Source organism: Lonchura striata, chromosome Z (genome assembly GCF_046129695.1).
Source record: "Lonchura striata isolate bLonStr1 chromosome Z, bLonStr1.mat, whole genome shotgun sequence".
NCBI lineage: Eukaryota > Metazoa > Chordata > Aves > Passeriformes > Estrildidae > Lonchura > Lonchura striata.
In genome coordinates, this window is record NC_134642.1 from 13,227,419 (window position 1) to 13,248,747 (window position 21,329).

General features: G+C 40.5%; 1 protein-coding gene across 2 annotated transcripts in view; it reads right to left on the minus strand.

Moving 5' to 3' along the window:
• PDE8B (phosphodiesterase 8B) overlaps positions 1-17,550 on the minus strand; it is a 70,540-nt gene extending 52,990 nt beyond the window's left edge. For both annotated transcript variants that reach the window (XM_077790215.1, XM_021531836.2), the window contains exon 1: positions 17,239-17,550. In XM_077790215.1, the coding sequence (XP_077646341.1) occupies positions 17,239-17,550 (312 nt within the window). The remainder of the gene's footprint in view (positions 1-17,238) is intronic.
• Positions 17,551-21,329: the final 3,779 nt, after the last annotated feature.

The window sequence follows — 21,329 nt, forward strand, 5'->3', positions numbered from 1 at the left end:
TCACCTGGTCTACTGAACCAGTGCAAATTATTACTTACACAATAAGCAATAATAATTTTGGTATTACTCATCACTACTTACACAGTGTGTTATGTGTGAAATTAAAAGCTTTCTAGAAAAAGGGGTTCTTTTTGACATTTTGTTTCAGTCTTACCAAGGAGACATGCCGTTAAATTAAGTGCCACGGTTCAGACCCAGCATTACAAGATTCTACAGAGACCTCTTACTGCAACTCCAGTTTCTATGTACTGACATCTCTTTGAAAACAATATAGTTATTTTTGTCCACCATTAGGATTGTCCATTATGAGGATGTAATTATGCAACTTATTACCAACACATTACTGAGAAGATAAAAAAAATTTGCACACACAGTGAAGCACGACCCTCTTGCAAATATCTTGCCAATCAATTTTCTCCCACAGCTTCTGCACATGCACAGCATGAACTTCCACCCTTAAGAATTAAAAGCGGAAGTTCTGCCTGCTGTGTGCAGCGTTAACTGTCAAATTTTCTCTCCCCAAAGAAGAGTTGCAGTTGCCTAGTTTCCATGCACCTTGTACTGCAGAAGATGAACCCACCTCAGCAATTGTTTAATTCTATTTTATGAGCAAGATTTCTGGAGAAAGAAAGGGCTTTTTGTAAGTTAAAGGCAGCATAGCCCAAATGTTCAGGACTTCACTGAACTAAGCCCTTACTAAGCAACAGGAACTATATACCTACCATGAACTGTGGAAGAATATTAATCTCATCTCCAAGAGAGATCACATGGACATTAAAAGCCTGACACTTTCCAACCACCTTAATTAAGAAATCCAGCCTCTGAAAGCCATAAAATATTTTAGTTTCAATTCACAGCCAAACATTTTCCCCAACATAGATTTTAACAGACATGATGTCTTCACTTCAGTGGATTAGACCCTGTATCATGGACAACTCCAATGAATAACTCCTGTGCATAAGTTATTCACACTGTTACACTACAGTCCATGAGATTACAACAGAAAAAGCTATTGCTGAGTTTTCCATTATATATCTCTCTTGCATATATCTATTTTACTGCTATCTCTGGAGGCACTCTGCAGGGAAATATGCTGTGTTCCCTGATAATATTGTACTCATTACAAGTGCATGTCACAAGACCAGAAACAGTAACTTCTGTTAGTTTCTTATTGGGTCCCATTCAGTTTTCAAAGAAGTTAAGAAATATTTGATTGTCATAAACCGAAGGAAAAGAGCTGCCAAGAGAGCAGGAAAAGTGGTCTGGGCATTCAGGCCACTTGTACTAATCTATGTCACTCTGTGACAGAGTTCTATGGAAGAACAAAAATTTTGAGTTATGTTGAACAAAAGATGCCATAGAATATTATTTTATAAAACATATGGGGTCTCTCTAAAATGAGTGCAGACAAAACCATATTTAAAGATTTCTAAATACATATATATAAACAGAAACATAAAAAAAATAATAAATTTTCAAGAGAAAGAAAATTAAATAAACTAGTCCTGTTCAAGACTGCTGGAAAGGGTTTGTTGGAATGCCACAGACAAAGCTATTAAAAAAACTGGAGGAAAAAAACCAACTGCAAGATAGGTAGGGTAGCAGAGAACCTTGGCTGTAGGAGTCATAGAAATGAAGTGAAATTCAAACAATACAAAGAGCTATGTTGCTATATGTTAGAAGCTTCTTAACTGAATGCAACAGAAAAAGCAGCCATGACAACTTAGGACTCCCATTAGTAAATCAAAGGCCAGAAATAAACATTTTAAGGCTTTGATGAAACTGAAGGAGGTATAGGAGTTGGCTTCCAACAATTGCAAAGGCCAGCTTTCTGACCCAAGAGTCCAGAAATTACATTTTACTTCATATAGCAAGGTGCTGTTAAAGATCAAATGCTTTCCCAAAAGCAATAAGAGACTTAGGGCTGGGAGGCCTTCTCCTCTGTAATAAAATGTCTGTAATTGTTACAGTCAAAGAACATTAAAAGTTCATTTCTGTGCACACATAGAACACTCTGACTTGCTCACTAAATAACAAAAGAGCACCCCATACTCTTTCAGTTATGGTATTGCAAATATATCATTACTACCCTTTACAGAATTTAGACCTCCATATAAAATTACTAAACCAATGAATTTTCACATATGCAGTTCTTGGAGAAATCCCATTTTTCCCTTTTAGACCTCAATGGCATGGAGCTAACCAACTGCTCCAAATTTTGCTGCCAGCCGTGGGTCATAATCACCCCAGGGCTATTTTAGACTTCTGGGTGCAATGACCCTGCAAAAAAGTTAAGTCAAATAGGTGCTCCGGTTTTTCCAGTCAAGCTGGATGGTTCTACCTGTGCCCCTAAATATTTTGCTAAGTCAGATCAGGATTGCAAAGACGTAGCAGCTGCAGAGGATTATATCAAGCCATCAAACCAACTCTGTATCTCAGAATGGTCAGCACAGGATAATTTGTACCAGACCAGCCTAAGCATGTGTGACACCTCCCAATGCATTCCCTACTGAAGGCCTTAGACATATCCAAAACACACAGGAGTAATTTTTTACTTATTAATTCTCCCAAAAAAGCTCTTTTACTTATTTTTGTAGTGTTGCTGGGATCTTACGCATGGAACACTACCTCCTTTTTTATATATAGCTGAGAAGCACAGCACAGTCTGACACATTCTGTAATTTGCTAGTCATTATGTTTTTCATAGAGACTGCCACGTAACAGATACAGATTATTCAGAAAACTTACATTAAAAATAAAGCAAAGACATTTTAAAGTCCTCTAGGTAGATATAGTAATATTTTCAAAGCTGGTGTGAATCAACATGCCCTGAATCCACAGTAGGTCTGAGACAACAGCTCTGATAGTCCTAAAGGCAATTTTACAGTCAGCATGGTTGACTTACCATGCAGAGAAATCTGTTCTGAAATGGGAATTTGCCTTGTGTACTCTAAAAAACAAGTGGCCTTGACACACCACTGCAGTAGCTCTGAATCTGCAGTAGGCCAGAGACAACAGCTCTGATAGATTTAAAGGTAATTTTACAGCCAGCATGGTGTACTTACCACTCAGAGAGATCTGTACTGAGATGGGGATTTGTCTTGTGTACTCTAGAGGACAAGTGGATGTCTCAGGAAAAGAGCCCCCACAAAAGTTAGCAGAAATATGAGAAAGAGGGTAAGAAGTAATTTTGCTAGTGATGAGAACTATGGGGAGTTTATAGAAGCATGCACTGCTGACCTATTTCAGCATCACTTTTTAAGAAAATATGTATTGAATACAAAAAAAATGCTGAGAAAATGTCATTTCCCCACAAAAGTCTGAAGTGCTGGCTAATGCTTAATATTTCATATTAAACTTTCTTGTGTTTCAATTCCTCTTCCATCTTCCAGCAGAGACACATATATATTTGCAGATACAGTTTGTCCTCTACAGTTTAAAAAGTTTAAATAAAATGTCTTTGTATTAACTAGCATTTTATATTTCACTTCATTAAAACAACACCCCAAAAATATACTCTGCCATTAAAAATAAAAATCAAAAGAAAAGTAATTCTCTAATCTTGCATTGTAACTTCAATCATGATGCATGCAGAGGTATTTTTTAGTTATTCAGTCACTTTTACCACATTCAAAATATAATTGCCTAAAAACACTTACCATGAGTAAGCTAAGAAATATATATTTGGAAGTCTACAAAAGCAAGCTAAAGGCAAGTCTAGGCACAGTTCCCTTTTTATATTGGGAGTGGGATCTTCATCTGTGCATTGGAAACTACCCCTCCAGCCAGGGGAGTTTGTTCCCACTTGGTCACACTGAGACAACCTCTGCAGTGTTGCAGGAATCCTCATCCCAAAGCAGAAATTGTCTCTGTGGTATTCACTGGGGAGGCAAAAGCCACAGCATGAAAGGCATTGGGACATCTCAGAGCTTGGGACACTGACACTTCAAACTTTTCCTATATTAGATCATAAAAAAGTTTACCCTACTTCTGCATGTAGGGTAATGCAATAATTTCGCAGTTATTGATCATGTTACCACATTAGGAAAACGAAGAAGCCTTATCTATGCTCACAGAAAATAAAAACTATTCTTGCATTTCTCATGCATACTGGTTACTTTGAATTTTCTTTGTTACATGAGACACTTGCCAAAAAGTGCAGTATTTACACAGGTTAGACACAGATTTTCACAGTCTTTACACATGGTCAATTAACTAGATTTTACTATAAACACAGCGATTTCACCGGTACCCATAACAAATTATTCCATTGTTATGGAAGACTAGTGAAGAGGCTGTGACTGTACAAATAGGATAAATACACTCTAATTCAGAAAGATTTATTACTGCTTTAAAGACTGATTCTGAGAAAATGAAACAGCTGCAAGAGTGCCCATCTTATTTAAGATGGCTTGGTTTAATGATTTTCTATGTTGCTCCTGACAGGTAGACTTGCAGTTGTTCCTATCTGAGATTATTACTTCTCACTGAAATGTGTCCAGCATGAAGCAGCACAACAGTGTTCATGAATTTATACAGACAACAGAACATACACGACCCACTGTCATACACTTCACCCTTCTGTCGCTGCCAGCAAAAAGAGGAAAATATTTCATCCATGTGCTGCCTCATATGACTAGGTTCTCCATGAAAAGAAAATGACAACAGAACCAGCAACATCCTACTCATCCACCTTGCTTAGTTTCTTTTGACAAATTTTAGATCAGAACCAAGCCAAATAAGAAACCGTTTTATTTAAAGATTGATTGCTAAATTCTTCACCTTAGTTCTCCATCTTTTTCTTCAAAACTTCCATTTCTGTATGTGCTCACTGAACACATCTGCAAGCATTAAATACACAGAGGAGCTAAATCTGTAACTACATACAAGATGTTATGGCTGATGGTGAGATGAGTAAATAATCACTCATTTTATTTTTCACCCTGAATATTGATCTAACAGTGCAATCTCTACCCAAGCTGTGAAATACATCATCACAAAAAGTTAAAAAACCATGTCAGTTACAAAACAAGGAGAAAGAGCAGCAAGCACTGCAATTCCATCTGGGGACACTGGGCATTTTTAGATTTGATCTAGTTGTTCAAGGCCACCTTATAATAGCAGCACAGCTGAGGTGCTTGTGCACCTGGTCAGGTGCCCTGGTACAAGAGTGGCTCAGTCTCAGCAAGAGCTGTAAGGTCGCAGTCCTATGCTTCCAACCTCAAAAAGGAACATCACTAGGCTGTAGTTAAGTGAAGTCAGCTGCTGAAGCGTGTATCCATCCTGACAGTGTGCATTCTGCAGCTGATGTAGCAGTAATCATTAGTACTCAAGCTTTAGTAACCTAAAGTTGGTTTAAAACTGCTGTGGGTATCTCTATGGTAACATGCTTTTGGACCTCCGCACTGCAGCACAAAGTGAAGTTAGCAGTACCAGACAGGGAGAAATTTTTCAGCTGGATCCTCCCAGCTAGCAGAAGATACTAATGTATTAGAAATAAAGCCTTTTGAAGAAGCAGTAAATAAAGAGAGCATTTCTATCAAAGTATAACCAGAATCTCAAACTGACTATAGTAAGTTCTAATTTACATGAAACACTTTTCTCAGAACTTTGTAGCTGAAATATTTTTCTTGAATAAACAGAAAATCCAATTCGTACAAATCCCCATTAGCATACAATCATCTGCTTAGTGAATTTTTAAGAAGACAAGCAGGAAAAATTTGGAAGGAGATTAGAGAATATGCTTCACCTGTTTTGCACTTAATTCTGTGATAGGCAGCATGAAGGTATTTTTTCTGTCACACATTTATGCCATGATTTTTTCTTGTCCATGCCATGCATATTGATAATAAAAAAGAAGATATACCTATATTGTCAGATACTAATCAGCTTAGACAATACTTGGAATAGACAAAGAACAATCCTCCTTCAGAGTGAGGAAGAATGATTGAAGATACTTAGCAGCTGGTAGAGGCAGGCTGTGAACTGTGACCAAAAAGGACCAAGAAATCCACACATTAAAATGTATCCTGAAATGTATCCTGCTTTGATCCCATTTTCAGTAATGGCAATACCTCTGCAACTATTTGAAAGGGCAAGGAGAGGGGCAATAAAATAAATAAAATGTATTTTGGGAATAAAGTCAACCAAAACTGGAGGAAAGATGCCAGCAGATGGCTCACCCACCTGCAGATAAGAATATAGCAAGTATATGTACAAACACACCAAAGAATCTCCCATTGTTCAAAGAACGCAAACTATCCTTTTCCTATGTGATCACTTCCTCAGTGATCCTATGCTGAAAGAACAGGTGAAAAACAAAAATCCTGTGACAGGAAGAGTGGCAGATAAATGAAAGGAAGCACTGCTGACATCTCCAAATGATGCAAATCTTGTATACTGCACCAATGCATGGCCACTACCTCCTTCACCCACCAAGAAATGTTGAACAGTTACCAGGGAGAGTTAGGAACAAGCCAATTGAAAGAGCAGCACTGCCCAGCCCAACTACAGCTAAAATAGCTAAGGGCTGTGTAGGAGGTATAATGCCAGCTGTTTTGATCCCTGTTAGCCCCTTAGCCACAAGAGAATGTATCACAGCCCAGTCATTTATTCCTATTGAATTAAAAATAAAATGGGGGGAAATTTTCGGTATATTTGAATAGCCTTTTGCCCACTGCCTATCTAAAAAAAGCCAGATCATCATCTCACTGATGTCAGTGTTATCTTCCCAGATGCAAGATTTGCATTATAACATATGGAGTGGTGACATCTGAATTTGTACTACTGGACTATTGTAGGCATTTCACATTTCTGCACTGGGGTTGGAGGGGCAAAATGATACCAAGTTTTTATGTCATATGATTAAACATTGTTTTGTACAGTATATACTATATTTTAAGCTCATTCATTAGATTTTGAAATAAAATGCTTCTCTTTCTTCAGTGATAGGAAATTATACACCAAAAATTCAGATCATCCTTTGACAGGCAACCATGTGCATCAGCCGTGCAAGAAAACAGTATTCTCTGACAAGACTTCACATGTTAGCTACAGAAATATAGCCCCTTTTTCAGTTTAAAACTATCTACACATCTGCAGATGCTTGCAACTAAATAAAAAATAACAATAAAGCAAACATGAAAGGATGGCCTTAAAGGAGTTACATTCAACACAGCAGATTTTTCAAAGGTAAGGTGAGGTCACCAATGTCTTATAGCTCCAAAGGGGCAAAAAATTGCTTCATCTAAAAATAGACTCTTGTATAAATGCAGTGGAACCCATGAAAAAGATTCCTTTCTTTGAAGACAGTTCATTACTGAACTCTTTGAACTGTGTGGATAGTCCCTAAGCCACTAAAATGCCAGAGGGCCAAGAGAGATATGTATGTGCATCAGCTGTTCTTGTTAATGTGTATCTGCAAACAGACACCCATTCTGTTTGACTGTAGTACTCATTAGTCCCACTAGTTTTTCTGGTCTCAATAATTTTATATTTCACTTATATAAATCTGAAAGAAAAAGTCTGACATCTCTACCACCAGGATGCAGAGAATCTAACTTAAAATTATAACATTTAAAAGATATTGTCTTTAAGATTTGCACAACTCTTGTCCTGATTGTGAGCCTTAAATAAATCTATCAAAAACAGAGTTTTTAACCCCCTAATGGTGCAAAATAAAAAAACAACCCAGTTCTGTTGCTCAGTCCAACCTCACCTAAAGAACTGGAGTAGTAAAAGTTCTGTTGCATTGAAACAAACAAACAAACAAAAAAAATTAAATCCCAGAATATATCAGAGAAACTGTTGCACCAAACAAAATGACACAATTTATACAAAGTTACATTTGAAAGAAAGAAATAACATTAAGTTTAAATTATTCCCGTGCACCAGACTCACAGAGCTAACACATTGTGTGAATTATCTCCTAATCGGGATGCATGCTGCCATTTAACAAACTTATCTCAGAAGTTATATGAAAACCAGTTATATCAGTAGTATCACCATACTGGAACAATTTTGATTCTTAGTGTTAACTCATTTTGCTTTGGTGTTATTTTGTTGCTGCAATTTTGGTTTTGGGGAGAATGCTTTTGTCTCTCTTTTGTCAAACTTCCTTCAGAAAACAGGTGGTTAGTGATCTTCAGTTTGTCTAGACTAATATTAGATACTTGTCTTTTGCTTTCAAGTGTTTGACTATAAGATGTAGAAGGAGTCCTCTGCTATTGTGATGGGCTCATTAATAAAATGGAGAGAAGCACAGACTAACAAGTGATTTTAGGCAGCAGTGGATACATTACTACAGTTTTGTACACAGAACATCATCTAGGCAGCACTGAGCAGTAAAGATATGGTTTTTTTGTGCAGCTCTAAGATTTGGACAGAAATCTCAAGATTCAGACATCACATCTCCTCAAGACTCCTAAGCATCAAAGACATCCAGTACCACCAAGAAAAGGCTTTTATTTTCCCCCCAAACACCTCTACCCACATGCCTCTTAAGCCTCATTGCCTTTGGCATGTCTCTCTGCCCTGACCTCCTCCAGCCCATAACACAGACCCATCCACACCACCCCAGTTTGGCTAGATTGAACACTTTTCCACTACTTGAACAATGATATCTCACCTGCTTAGTCCATCTCAGACCTTCACCTCATCCATCTTTTCTCTAACCACCCACCACACCATCTTAGCACTCCAGCTGACCTTTTTGATGTATTTGGAACAAAGGTAGCCAAAGATTTCCCAGGTTTCCACCAGAACACTGTGGCCGCCATCCAGAGCTCCAAGGGGAAGGAGCGCTGTCCAGCAGCTGCAGATCAGTACACCCACCATGACCACGAGAATGCAATAAAAAGATCTTAACTTTTTTGTCTTGCTATACTAGTCACCTTCACATTGCAATTTGAGGTAAAAGCAGCAGCCTGAAACAAGGCCATGGAAAGATCTTTGACACAGAAGTTATTGACGTCTTCCACAAGCCACAACACTGGAACATTAACACAGACCTAAACATTTAACACATGTGAATGGATTTATTCTGGAACTTAATATAATCACTCTTTCTGAAATCTTGTGTTTTGTCACAATATAATTAAACAGCTATTTAAGAAAAATTGGTCTTTTTGACACGGAGGAAGTAGTGATTCATCAGGGAGGACTCTTTGGAATGCATGGATTTCAGGGAAGCCATCTTAAAAGCAAGAGAAAGAGAAACCCACAATAGCCAACAGCCCAGGAAGAAGCAAACTCACTAAAGGGAGAACCTTTTTAGACACTTTCAAAACAGAGACTTGAGCTTGGGTGTCTCTCCAGAAAACACCTGAGTCATTACATTAACACTTATTCTGGGGTCTCAGAAGAAATTTGATTAGCTTTGGAAAAGAACGCATACAAAAAGCTAAACCTAATTTTCTCTCTCCTTTTCTAAAATGGATCTCTTGGTTTTCAGGCTAGCACAATGGTTTGATAAATTGCATTTCATAATGGACATGATAACTGCAGGAGAACAATGATCACTGACAACATTCAAGTCCACGGTGCCCTCAGCCAGCCTTCCAAATCAGCAACAGAGGAAGAGGAAAGCCTCTCTTCACTGTTCTTATGACAAAATGGCTAACCTAAGAGAAAAGGGAAAATTGACTGCTGGAAGCAGCTCCCAAGCTAACACCAGAGACCTCATATTCAATTCTACATTCAATTATATTGTTTTTTTTGTTTTGTGTTGTTTTGGGTTTTTTTACAGCACTGATAGGTATACCACCTGTAACTATATCACTATTTGATCAAAACATGCATATTACAAGATAGGAATCAGACCTCACTCTTCCAGCTATAAACAAATGAATTATCCTTAAATCCGACAGGCTGCAGTTCTGTCTGAAAACTAATTTTGAACAGTTTCTCCTAGGCTTAAAAACAGAAGTTGAATAGCTTGATTTTTACTACCCATATTGCTTCAAAACTCCATTCTGCCCATTTCATCAGTGAATGTTACTGACCCTACTGATGCAGAGTCTCTCAACTATCCATTGTCCCTTTGGAATTCTTATTTAAATGTGGTTTAATAATATCTATACACATGTTCACACCTGGCTGTATTGTCTGTGAATTCTGTGTGCTGGAGTCCAGGTGGCCCAGATCTTTGCAATTCCTGCTCCCTTCTTCCATACTATGAAACCAACTGGACCAATTGGTCCAGTTTTCCCATCCTTTTGGATCAAAAGCTGCCTCCTTAGATGCAATAAGAATCCAGGGCAAAAGGTCAACAGATTGTGCATCTACATCAAAAATAGACATGCATTTTCAAAGTGAGTAACTCACATTATTAATAGTTTCATATTGAGACGGCTTCTGAAGTAGCACCATTTAGCTGAGGGGTTTCTCAGCATAAATCTGCACTCTACCCTTTCTACATCCAAGATATGAAATATATGGCATTGGATAGCCAAGTCAGAGATTTACAGGGTAGAGATATACCGAGATTTAAAAAACTATCCTCCAGAGTACCTCGCTATCCAAAGAGTCAGAGGTAATACAAAGGAACAGCATGTCTCTAATGCATTTTGTTCTTTTACAGCTGGCAACATGGGTGAGAAAGAGGTTTATAAATAATTGGATGCTGAAGGATGGGGCTGTGGTTGACACAAATGGCTGAAATGAAAGGGAAAAATAAAGTTCACCGGCAAATGGACTAATGGTCCTCTCAAGTGAAAGAAGTTACCTGGAATAGACACTGCCACCAATAAGCTGTAGAGAATGTCACCTTAACTCAGAATTAATAATGTATCTTTGCACAGAGCTTCTTCCTCACATAGAGGGATAGGTGACTCAAGCTTCATAAGCCAAAATCACTGGTGTTTTGGGGGAGCTGTGGAAGCTCATGCAGAATGAGCCCATTCTACTTTAGGGTCTGTGAGATTGCCCCAGAGAAGATGCCCCCAGAGAAGCAAGGGCACAGCCAGGTATTGTGCTGCTGCCCTGCAGCAAGGTGCCTGCTGGTGACTTTCTGGGCTAGAAATGCACCAAGTGATCTATGCCAGAGGGAGACAGGACTACAAGAGATCATCAGGTGGCTGTTGTTGCTGTAAGCTCATGCCCTCAACCATTTCAAACACAGGCTGCTCTTTACAATGCTCTGTACTTTTGTTCTTACGTGAATAAATGTGATTGTTGATTTCCTTAAGGTATAATCTTGGGTTTGACAAGACTCACCAAAAATACATAAACGCTGCATCATAAAACATTTTATATGTTATTTTCTAGCAGCCACACAGGTACATCCAGTGTTTACTAAAGGCAATTACAATAGAGAAAATGTTGCAAGATTCCCACCAAGCTCCTCAGAAGATAAAACCTCAGTCTCATTTTGTGCATATCAAACAGTAAAAGGTGTAAAACAGATGCTGATAGTGGTCAGTTTAAAACCACTGGGTATTTTGGGCATTGAAAGTCAAAATTCCAAAATAAATTTTTACTGAAGGACTTAGAGGGGTTCTGGACCTGTTGAGTTCTAATGATGAAACTATTGAGGCTCATTGTTCTCTTACAAACTTTCAGCAATTCTCTTTTCTTATACACCTGTCTGTGCACACACAGGTGCTCATTTTATATTTAGTGATATAAATGCATATCATCCAGAGCAGTTTTGGAAGTCCAGAACGTTGTGTGACTCAATGCGAAGTCGTTAATCAGGCTTCTCTTTGCCAGGTGGTTTAATATTTTCTGAAGAAATGGTTTTATCTGTTCTGTAACAATTCTTCTGTCTAACATTGCTTAAGAGCATAACTACTGTGCCAAAACTCACCTGCATCATTTGAAGGAGGAATGGAAAGGTCAGATACAGAGCAGCAGAAGTCCTTTGACTGTATTCATTTAGGAGTGGGCTTAGTCACAGAAGAACACCTCTATACTAGCAATTTTCTTTATGGTAAGAGCTATTCAGGCCAGCACCTCTCAGAGAGCAGCTAGCCTAAATTAACAAGGTCCTGCACTGTAACATATTTCAATATTTTTGGCCTGCTCAATTTTTTTATGCCAACTCTGCACACTTCAGCTATATTCAAGAGGTGTCTTATGTCTCAGGTGTCCTACTGAGTTGTGAAATGGACCTTCATCACACTAAGTTACAGAGTTGGGAGTTTTATTTTCTAAGTTTACACTACATCTGGTGTGTTCCTCATGCTACAGAACTTACTACTAGCCAGTTAAACCATAGTACACCTCAAACAAAACCAGAAGCACAAGAAGTACACTGATTTTTCATATACTTGGTACTGCTTGGCAGACAATTGTATTTGAAATCAAGGCAATACTTAGGACTGTATTTCTACAGAAGCTATGATCTGATGCAACTCTCTCAGTGGCTGGATTTCCTTCATATTTGGCTGCTACAGTCTTTGACTTATTCCCCACATAAAGAACAAAGCAAAGCAAAACAAAACAACCAAAACCAAACCAAAACAGAAACAAACAAACAAAAAAACCCCACCCAGCCAAAAAAAGCCTTGACATTTTGAAGAAAAGGATATGTCCCAAAATTTCCACCTTGGAACTTAACACAGACCAGCACTGTTAAGAAATACTGTCCCACTGTATTTTTGCTTATTTCTGAGCTTTTCTTCTAATAATTATTTTGCTACAGAAAAGCCAGAAAACTGCCAAAATCTATTGCTATTGTGACTGACCAAGACAGGCTCATAAACAAGTCTTCCTTTTCTACAAAAATGACAGCATAAGAAGAACCAAATCATTATACCTGCTGTTCTTGTAATTTCAAGAAGAAAAATATGATAAAATAATCAATGGAAGCCTGCAAGTTCTTTGGAGGTTTTTTCCATCTAGCTAATATGTTAGCAACATGAGCTTTGAAACTTGTCTGTTGCTGTAAAGTTTTATTAATGCTGAAGTCTCAAGATACTCAAGAAAATCAGAACTTTTCACAACGTCTGCTTAAGATTTGGCCATAATTAAAAGATGTAAACATATATAAGATAAGTATTTTTTGACATCTTGAAATCCCCATGGAAGTGTCAAAAAAACTGCTTAGCTCTTGCTAAACAGCTGTGCTATTGCACTTCAGAACCAGCAATAACTGAGCAATGGGTCAAGCAGCCATTATACAGTCAGCATCTTCTCAGCTCATTGTTATGCTCCTGTGATGGAAGCTAAATGCCTCGTATCTTTATACAAAGCTGATGGGGCATTTGAGATATTAATATTCTTTCTTTTCATAAAACTGTTTTGCTTTGTTAAGGAGGGTACAAGGGGAAGGAATATCTTGTTTTTTTTCAATTGAGTGCTTCTGCCCAAGTACCTTTAGAACAGAGTGTATGGCTGGGCACCAGAAACTGTGAGTCCTCTCCCAAATCAAGGTACAGATGCATCTTCTAACCCTTAACAAGTGCACTTGAGATTTTTGTCAGGCAACCTGTAGATAATTGTTTACCAGGCTTTCAAGAGCAAAAGAAACACACCCACCCACCAAAACTGCTGAACAGCTACTCATGAACATTGTGAGTGGACCAAAACATTTCAATACCCTGAACAGTTCAGAACTTTTCATTAAGGAAAGGAAAAGAAAAGAAAACAACAAAAAATTACCTTTTGTAACACTGACCTCACATCAAATTAATACAGATAAAATAGACTTTGAAAGAAGGTTTAGATAAGTCATATATTTTAAGTGACATAGGATAATTTTTTGTGTGGTTGGCTTTTATTTTATTTTTTATTTGAACTGAACAGGGTTGAAATCATTACAGGCTGATTTATTTTAATGCTAGTTTCATACCACAGTGTGGATGAGTTTTAAAACATTCTAAAGAGGCAGGATGAAATGTAAAGTGCAATACTTGATTCTGTAAACACCTAAAGAACAGTTCAGAACACAAAATGAAGACACACCAAGCAACATGGTTTAAGTGGTTTGAGAAGTTACCCAACAGCTAATTATTTTAATATATAATAGTGCTAACATCCAGTATATTGGTTTTGTGCCCTAATACACTTAGATGAGATTTTGTGGTGGCTTGACCCTAGATGGCAACTAAGCCCCAGGCAGCTGCTCATTCACTCCACTACCTACAGGATGGGGAGAGAGTCTGAAGAATAAAAGTGAAATAACTCATGAATTTTTACACTTTAATAGGTAAAATAAGATGTGCACACATGAGCAAAGCAAAACAAGGAATTAAGTTACCACTTCCTATGGGTAGGCAGGTGTAAAGCCATTCCCAGGAGAGCAGGGCTCATCATGTGCTGTGGGTACTTGGGAGGACAAACACCATCACTTCAAATGTCTCCTCCTTCTTTCCCCAAGTGGGATGCCATATGGTATAGAATATCCAATGCTGCTAATATGTGCAGCCAGCACTACAGCAGCTAAAACCAAGTAGTATTGCTAGACACTCTTTCCATACCAAAATAAATAATATTATTCTTCCCTTCTGAGCTTTTATGGAAATAAATATTGTTATCATGTACTGCTGCAGAAACATATTTCCACACTTTTCCACTTCTTTTTAATCTGTCAAGTATAGTATACTATTTTGCCTTTATGATTGTTCTGTAATAAGCCAACGCTGTTGTAGTCAATACTTTAGTGTGATCTGCAGAATCATGACAGGACTGGCAATAAGAATGACAGCTCTAACTCAACTAAAAAAAAAATTTAAAATATTTTGCAGATCTTAATTCTTATAGGAATGGAAATATTTCTACTATATAATTGAAATAGTTGTTAAATAACTTCAAAAATCCCAGACACCTAAAAAACTCATAATTTGTAAAAAATCACTGAAGCACAGAATCATTTAGGTTGGGAAAGACTGAATGTGGCATTTAGTGCCATGGGCTGGTTGACAAGGTGATGTTATGCCACAGGTTGGGCACAATGATCTCAAAAGTCTTTTCCAACCTAGTTAACTCTGTGATTCTGTGAAAAGATGACCAAGATCAAATCCAATCTTTGGCCAATTACCACTGTATCAATGAGACCATGGCACAGAGTGCCACAACCAGTCATTTATTGAACAACGCCAGGGATGGTGACTTTATCACTTTCCTGGCCAGTCCCTTCCAATGCTTGACAATCCTTTGTGTGAAGAAATTCTTCCTGATGTAGCACCTGAACCTTCCCTGTAGCAGTTTGAGGCTGTTTCCTCTCATCCTGTTTCTTGTTGCCTGGAAGAAGATACCAAGCCCCACTGGCTGCACACTCTTTTCAGGCAATTGCAGAGAGTGGGAAGGCCCCCCTGAGCTTTCTTTTCTTCAGGCTTCTCTCTCACCTCCAGCTCCCTCAGCTGTTCTTCACGGGACTTGTTCTCCAGACCCTTCCACAGCTCTGTTTCCCTTTCCTGGACTCGCTCCAGCACCTCAATGTCTTGTAGTGAAGAGCCCAAAAACTGAACACAGGATTCCAGGTGTGGCCTCACCAGTGCCCAGTGCAGGGGGACAACCCCTGCCCTGGTCCTGCTGGCCACACCATTGCTGATCCAGCCCAGGATGCCATTGGCCTTCTTGGCCACCTGGGCACTGCTGGCTCATGTCCAGCCACTGTCACCAGCACCCCCAGGGCTTTCCAGCCCCTCTGCCCCAGCCTGTGGAGCTGCCTGGGGTTGCTGTGACCCAAGGGCAGGACAAGCACTGGCCTTGTTGAACCATAATATTACAATATCAATCAGAAAGTTCAAAAATATCTGAAATACATTCAGTTCAAATAACTAGAAAGTTAGGAAATATATTTGTTTATAACAGTACATAATGTAATAATACATAGTAAACAACTATTGAGAACTGAGTTATAACTAAAAAAACTTTTTTTTCCCAATCCTTCTAATTTTCTTTTCAATTCTCAACTTAAAACATTGTGAAAGTGTTTTGATTTTGCTCTCCTCTGCATTAAAAAATAAATAATATTTTGTCATAAGTGTTACACTCTGACTAGTTAAAAAAAAAATCAACAATTCTCAAGAAATACAGGAATTATTTTACTCCAGTCATGCTTGAATTTTGTCCCAAATTTTGAATTTTTGATGATGCAGGCTCTTAATCTGAATAAGTAAAACAGTCAATGTGACTGCAGACAATTCTACAAGTTTCTCAGTGTTTGAACTGACAATCGGCTGTGGGGATGTCTGGATTTTTTTTCTGTGATTTCTCCCACTTATGTTTTCCTTAAGATGACTTCTGAATTTTTAAATTATTAAGGAATATTTTGTAACTTTGGAATTTCTTACTGATATTCTAACAAAATACTAGGATTACTTTGTGACATGATATCCTGCTTTCTTAGTACAAAGAAAAGTAACTTAAGATGCAGCTGGGATCATGGCACTAGTTTTGGTGGTTTTTTGTTTGTTTTAATTAATAAACTTCGGAAGGGAGCAACAAAGCAAAATTTCATTTCTAAAAGGCTTTCAGGGAAGTTACCTACTCTGGTATTAAAAACAACAAACAAACAAAAAAAACCAAAAACAAAACAACAACAACAACAAAACCCCAACCCACAAACCAAACAAACCTCATGGAAAAAGAATATCCAGCTCAATGATCTCTTTTCAAGCGCTATAAACTTAAGTGAAGACGTTGACAGGCAGGATGCAGCAGTGCCTGCCTTAGCCACTGAGAGGGGGACCCAAGTCTTACAGGTACCCTATGGACACAGCCCTCACCCGCTCCTCCAGGAGCATCTCCACAGCCCTACCCCAGCAAGGTGCAGTAGCAAACGTCTGCAGATCACAGGGGCTCGGTGCTGAGCCGAATATCCACGCCTAGAAGCAACAGTTCATTTTAACTACGGCGGGAAGAAAAAGGGATGAAGTAAAGCCAGCACCACGTACTCTCTGCCATCAGCCGCAGAGCTCGAAACAAGCCCTTTCTCCGCTCGCTGGGTGTGCGCGGCCGATCCCAGCGCAGGGCGCCCCGGAGCCGCACCAAGGCTGCGGGCTCGGCGCGGAGAAAGGCGGAGAGAGCCCGAGGGGCCCGGCGGCTGCTGCTGCCCCCGGCGAGCTCCCGGCGAGGCGGCCCCCCCGCAGCAGTGCCAGCCCGGCCCGGCCCGGCCGCCGCAGCTGCGGTGAGTCAGTGGGCACCAGGGCACCGCTCCTCCAGCTGCATCCCGCCCGCCGAGCATCCTCCGCCGGGGGAGGCGCTGGCTCCGCGCACCGTCCTCCCCCTGCCGCGGCCGGCGGGGACCCGCACCGGCACCGCCGGAGATCCCCCCGGAGCGGCGGCGCTTACCCTGGCGCTGGAGCTGCTGGTCTGGGTCTCCGCCTCGACGCTGCAGCAGCGGGGCGTCCTGGAGCGGGCGGAGGCGCCGCCGGACTCCCTGCGCTCCTTGCGGCGGGGGCCGGAGGAGGGCGGCGGCCGCCGGCTCTGGTAGGCGAGGACGGAGGGGATGGAGTCGGCCGCGTCTGTCTTAACGAAGAGGCCGTGTAGGGTGGCGGTGCCCTGCGAGATCGTGGTGGTCTGGTGCGGGGAGTTGGACTCCTCCGAGTCCCGGCAGTATATCACACCGCTGTGCGAGACGTGGATGCTGGGTGCGCAGCCCATCCCTTCCCCTCCCGCGCCGCCGCTCCGCTCCGCTCCCACCTGCCGCCCGCCCGGCTGCGGGGCCGCCGCCCTGCGCCGCGCTCCCCGCGCCGCCGGCACCGGCGCCTCCCCCGCCGCCGGCGCTGCCCCGGCCGCTCCCGCCCCTGCGGCGCCTCCCCGTCACCGCCGCCCGCTCCCCGCGCTGCCTCCGCGCTCCCCGGACCTGCTGAGCCCCTTCCCCTCTTCGGCAGCGTCTGACCAGGCGACCGGGCTGTGTTCACCTGGGGTGGGGTGAAGCGGAGGAGGATGAGGAGAAGGGTGAGAAGAAGAATGATTATCGGTGGTGCAGCCCCATCGTGACCCAGCCACAGGGTCTACTTTCAAGCCTCCCGCAGGGACAACATTACACACACACACATACGCACGCACACACACACACAGACACACACACACATCCCCAGCAATCCCGGTTGCGCTAAATACTTAAAAAAAAAAAAAAAAAAAAAAAAAAAAAAAAAAAGTTACAAATACTTATTTTGACAGTCAAAACGTGCCCTACTCTTGGGTGAGCAAATCTCAGTTTCAGGGTCCTGGAGGGAGCAGTTTAGAGCCATATAGCACCCAGTGCAAGTTAGGGGGAAAAAAGCCAGAATTGTTTCATAATGCTTAATGCTGCTTTTCAATTAAGCCAACATTCAGTGACACAAGTTGCCATTTTATCCTTGGTGGCTGATAGCTGTCAATCCCCGTTTCCAGTCCCTGCTGAGATAATCAAGAAAAATGTTTAATGCTACAGGGATTTACACACCTTCTTAGCTTTCCACAGTGAATAGTTTCATTGACCTCAGTGAAACTATGTAGGAGGTGTAAAGCTAAACATGGAGGTTTTAAGTCTTTGCAAGATTTTAGTTTAAATCCCTCTGTTTTAAATAGCACATAATAAATCCTTCAAGAATTGGTAATGTTATCCAAGCAATATGCCTCCTACTAATAAAGCATTTATCTGAAACCCAGCCACCAAGGAACACTTGTGTATACACCTTTTCTTCTTCTTGGAATATTACCTGATGTTTGACCACTGTTTCTCCATCTAGTTTTAGTGAATGATGTAAAAATACTAAAAACATGAAGCATGGTGCAAGAATTGTGATGTTTTACATCAAAATGGTATAAATATGTTATTTTTGGTTCTTAATGCTTTTGAAGCACTTTAATGAATTAGATTTCAGTTTACTCATAAGTGATGGTTTCACAGCTAAAATGCCTCAGTTTAGAGAGCTTTTGAGCCTTAGCCTCTGTCTCTCTTGATGCAGTGCATGGATCGTTGCAATTATGGCAATGATAGGCACTAGTCTATCAAAAAACCGGACTGAGATCATCCATTTGTTTGCCAAAGTATTTTCAATTTTCCAGTTACCACAGTGAGCCCATGTTGGCCCTGGTAATCACAATTTTCTAGGTTACTATTTTCCCCACTAGTTGCCACTGTTCACAAATCAAGTTGTGGTTAACATCCTGCACATGCTACATATCTGCACGTTTGCCTACTGCCACAGTGCTGTGCTGGCAGCTATCTTTGAGGACAACCTTGGAGATAGGCTCAGTATAAGTAAAACAAAGCAGACTGTGCTTCATCACTCAACTATGAGGCCTTTCTTGCTGCTTAGACTGCAGTTCTGGATGAGACCTCATTCTCCCAGAGCATAATGCCCTTAGTTGCAGATGAATGTGTCCTAAAATCTCACTTAATAACAGGACCAGCCATTTTTATGCATGCATTGAAATACTCTCAAGTCTCTTCCTTTCTATTAATGATTGGGAAACTTAAGTTGGGGATTTGAGCTGCCTGCCCTACACTACAACTGAGATTTGGAAGAGACCCAGGAGCTCAGGAATGCCACTCAGAAGCCATACACTTGTGGGGTACACACAAAACCTGTTGCTTTTGGGTAAGTGGTGTTAACAAAAGACCTCTAAGATTTGTTGATTACCTAGTTTGAGACATTTTTCATCACAATTTATCCACCCCAGGTATTAATGGCACTTATAATTTTAATAAAGGATATGAACATAAACCATATTTTGACTTTGCAGAGTGAGCTTGGTGAAAACATTATGTCATACCCTAAACCCTGCCTGTCAGGTTTCCTTAACATCCTAGTATTCCCGTTTCTGCCCTGTTCCCATTGAATTCAGTGACAACTTTGCTATTGAGTTCAGATAGCATTGCAGTAATCTACCCATTCTCACTTGGATTTCCCTTGTTTAGGTATACATTTGAGTTGATGCCAGAAAATAAGCTGTAGGAATAAAAAGTATCAATTCTGGAGAAGCATAGCTAAATGCAGCCCTCAAGCAGCAGCCCCCACACTGTTTACTTTAGGTTTATGGTGAAAGAGCATAACTAAAGAGGGTGAGCTTCTCTGTGCAACATGCCAGAATGTTTGAGAGGAGCAAAGGCTTCTCTAGGATGGGGAAATATGTGGACTGCTGAAAAGCAACAGGAAAGTATGAAGAGTAATAATGCTTGGCCTGACAGCAGAATTAAAAAGTCCTAGAACCAAAAGATGGTTGAGTTTGAAAGGGTCATGTGGTCAAATTCTCCACACACCCAAGAAGGGCCATCTATAGCTGGTTGCTTAGGATGCGCATATCTGGGTGTATTTTTTAGTAACTCCAAGTATGAAGATGACACCTCTGGACCACCTATTCATTCTAGGGCTCAGTCATCCCTACAGTACTCTGCTGATGTTCAGAGAGGATCTCCCATCTTACATGTTTCTTTCATGTCCATTCCCTCTGCACCTGTCACTGCACACCACTGAAAGAGTCTGTCCTTGCACCCTCCCTTTAGTTTTACATTGATGAGATATGCCCTGAGTCTGCTCTTATCCAGACTCAACAGTCCCAACTCATCCTCGCCACAGAAGCACAGTGCTCAGAAGGAGCTCAGAGAGAAAAGAATATAGAACTATATATAGAATATAGTAAATGATGATCAGTGTGATCAGAAGATGGAACAGAGGTGAGTGAGTGGCTGCACAGGGGAAGTATGCCTGTCACTGAAGTAGGAATTGAAGGAAAATTAAAGACTCCTTTTCCTACCATCAGTGCTTTTCCTGCACCTTGCCTGTGAGAGGACAACCATGGATTTACTAAACAAGGAGAAATAGGGAATATTTAAAAGGGTGCACACTTATAGCACACTCCAGTCATGTTCCTAAAGTTGTCTTGCTGCAGTATTCCCTGACTGATGGGCACTAAAGCAGAAGGCTTTATTGTGAGCAGCATGCACCAACCAAGGATGTACAGAAGGGGCAGCTGTACTGAAGCAGAATCTGCCTTCAGAAATGCGTATTTAGTATGGCTCCTGAATGAAGTCAGTGCATCTAGGCACTGGAAAATATTCACATGTATCAGTTTTTCCACTACTAAAGAACTTTTGCTGGCTTTAACTGCAACAATATAAATCCTAACAAATTTTATGCTCATGGGAACCAGTTTTCTACACATGACTAATTTCAGCATAATGTATTTAAGCATATGAGTGATTTTGGAAATCAGAGGTTTCCCTGAAGCATCTTGTATTTTTGGTTTTTTCCAGTAGAAAGCAGTGGATATACATTCTCTATGGTGTTTACACCTGTAAATCCCTCCAGAATGAGGAAAAGATGCTCCTCAACACTTTATATCCCTTCCAAAGCCAGTCATAGGCTTCACTCTGACCTCAATATTAAGGCTTTAGGCTATGAGTAGATTGCTAAGTTTATGTCGGTATTATTGGTTGTATCATCTGTAAA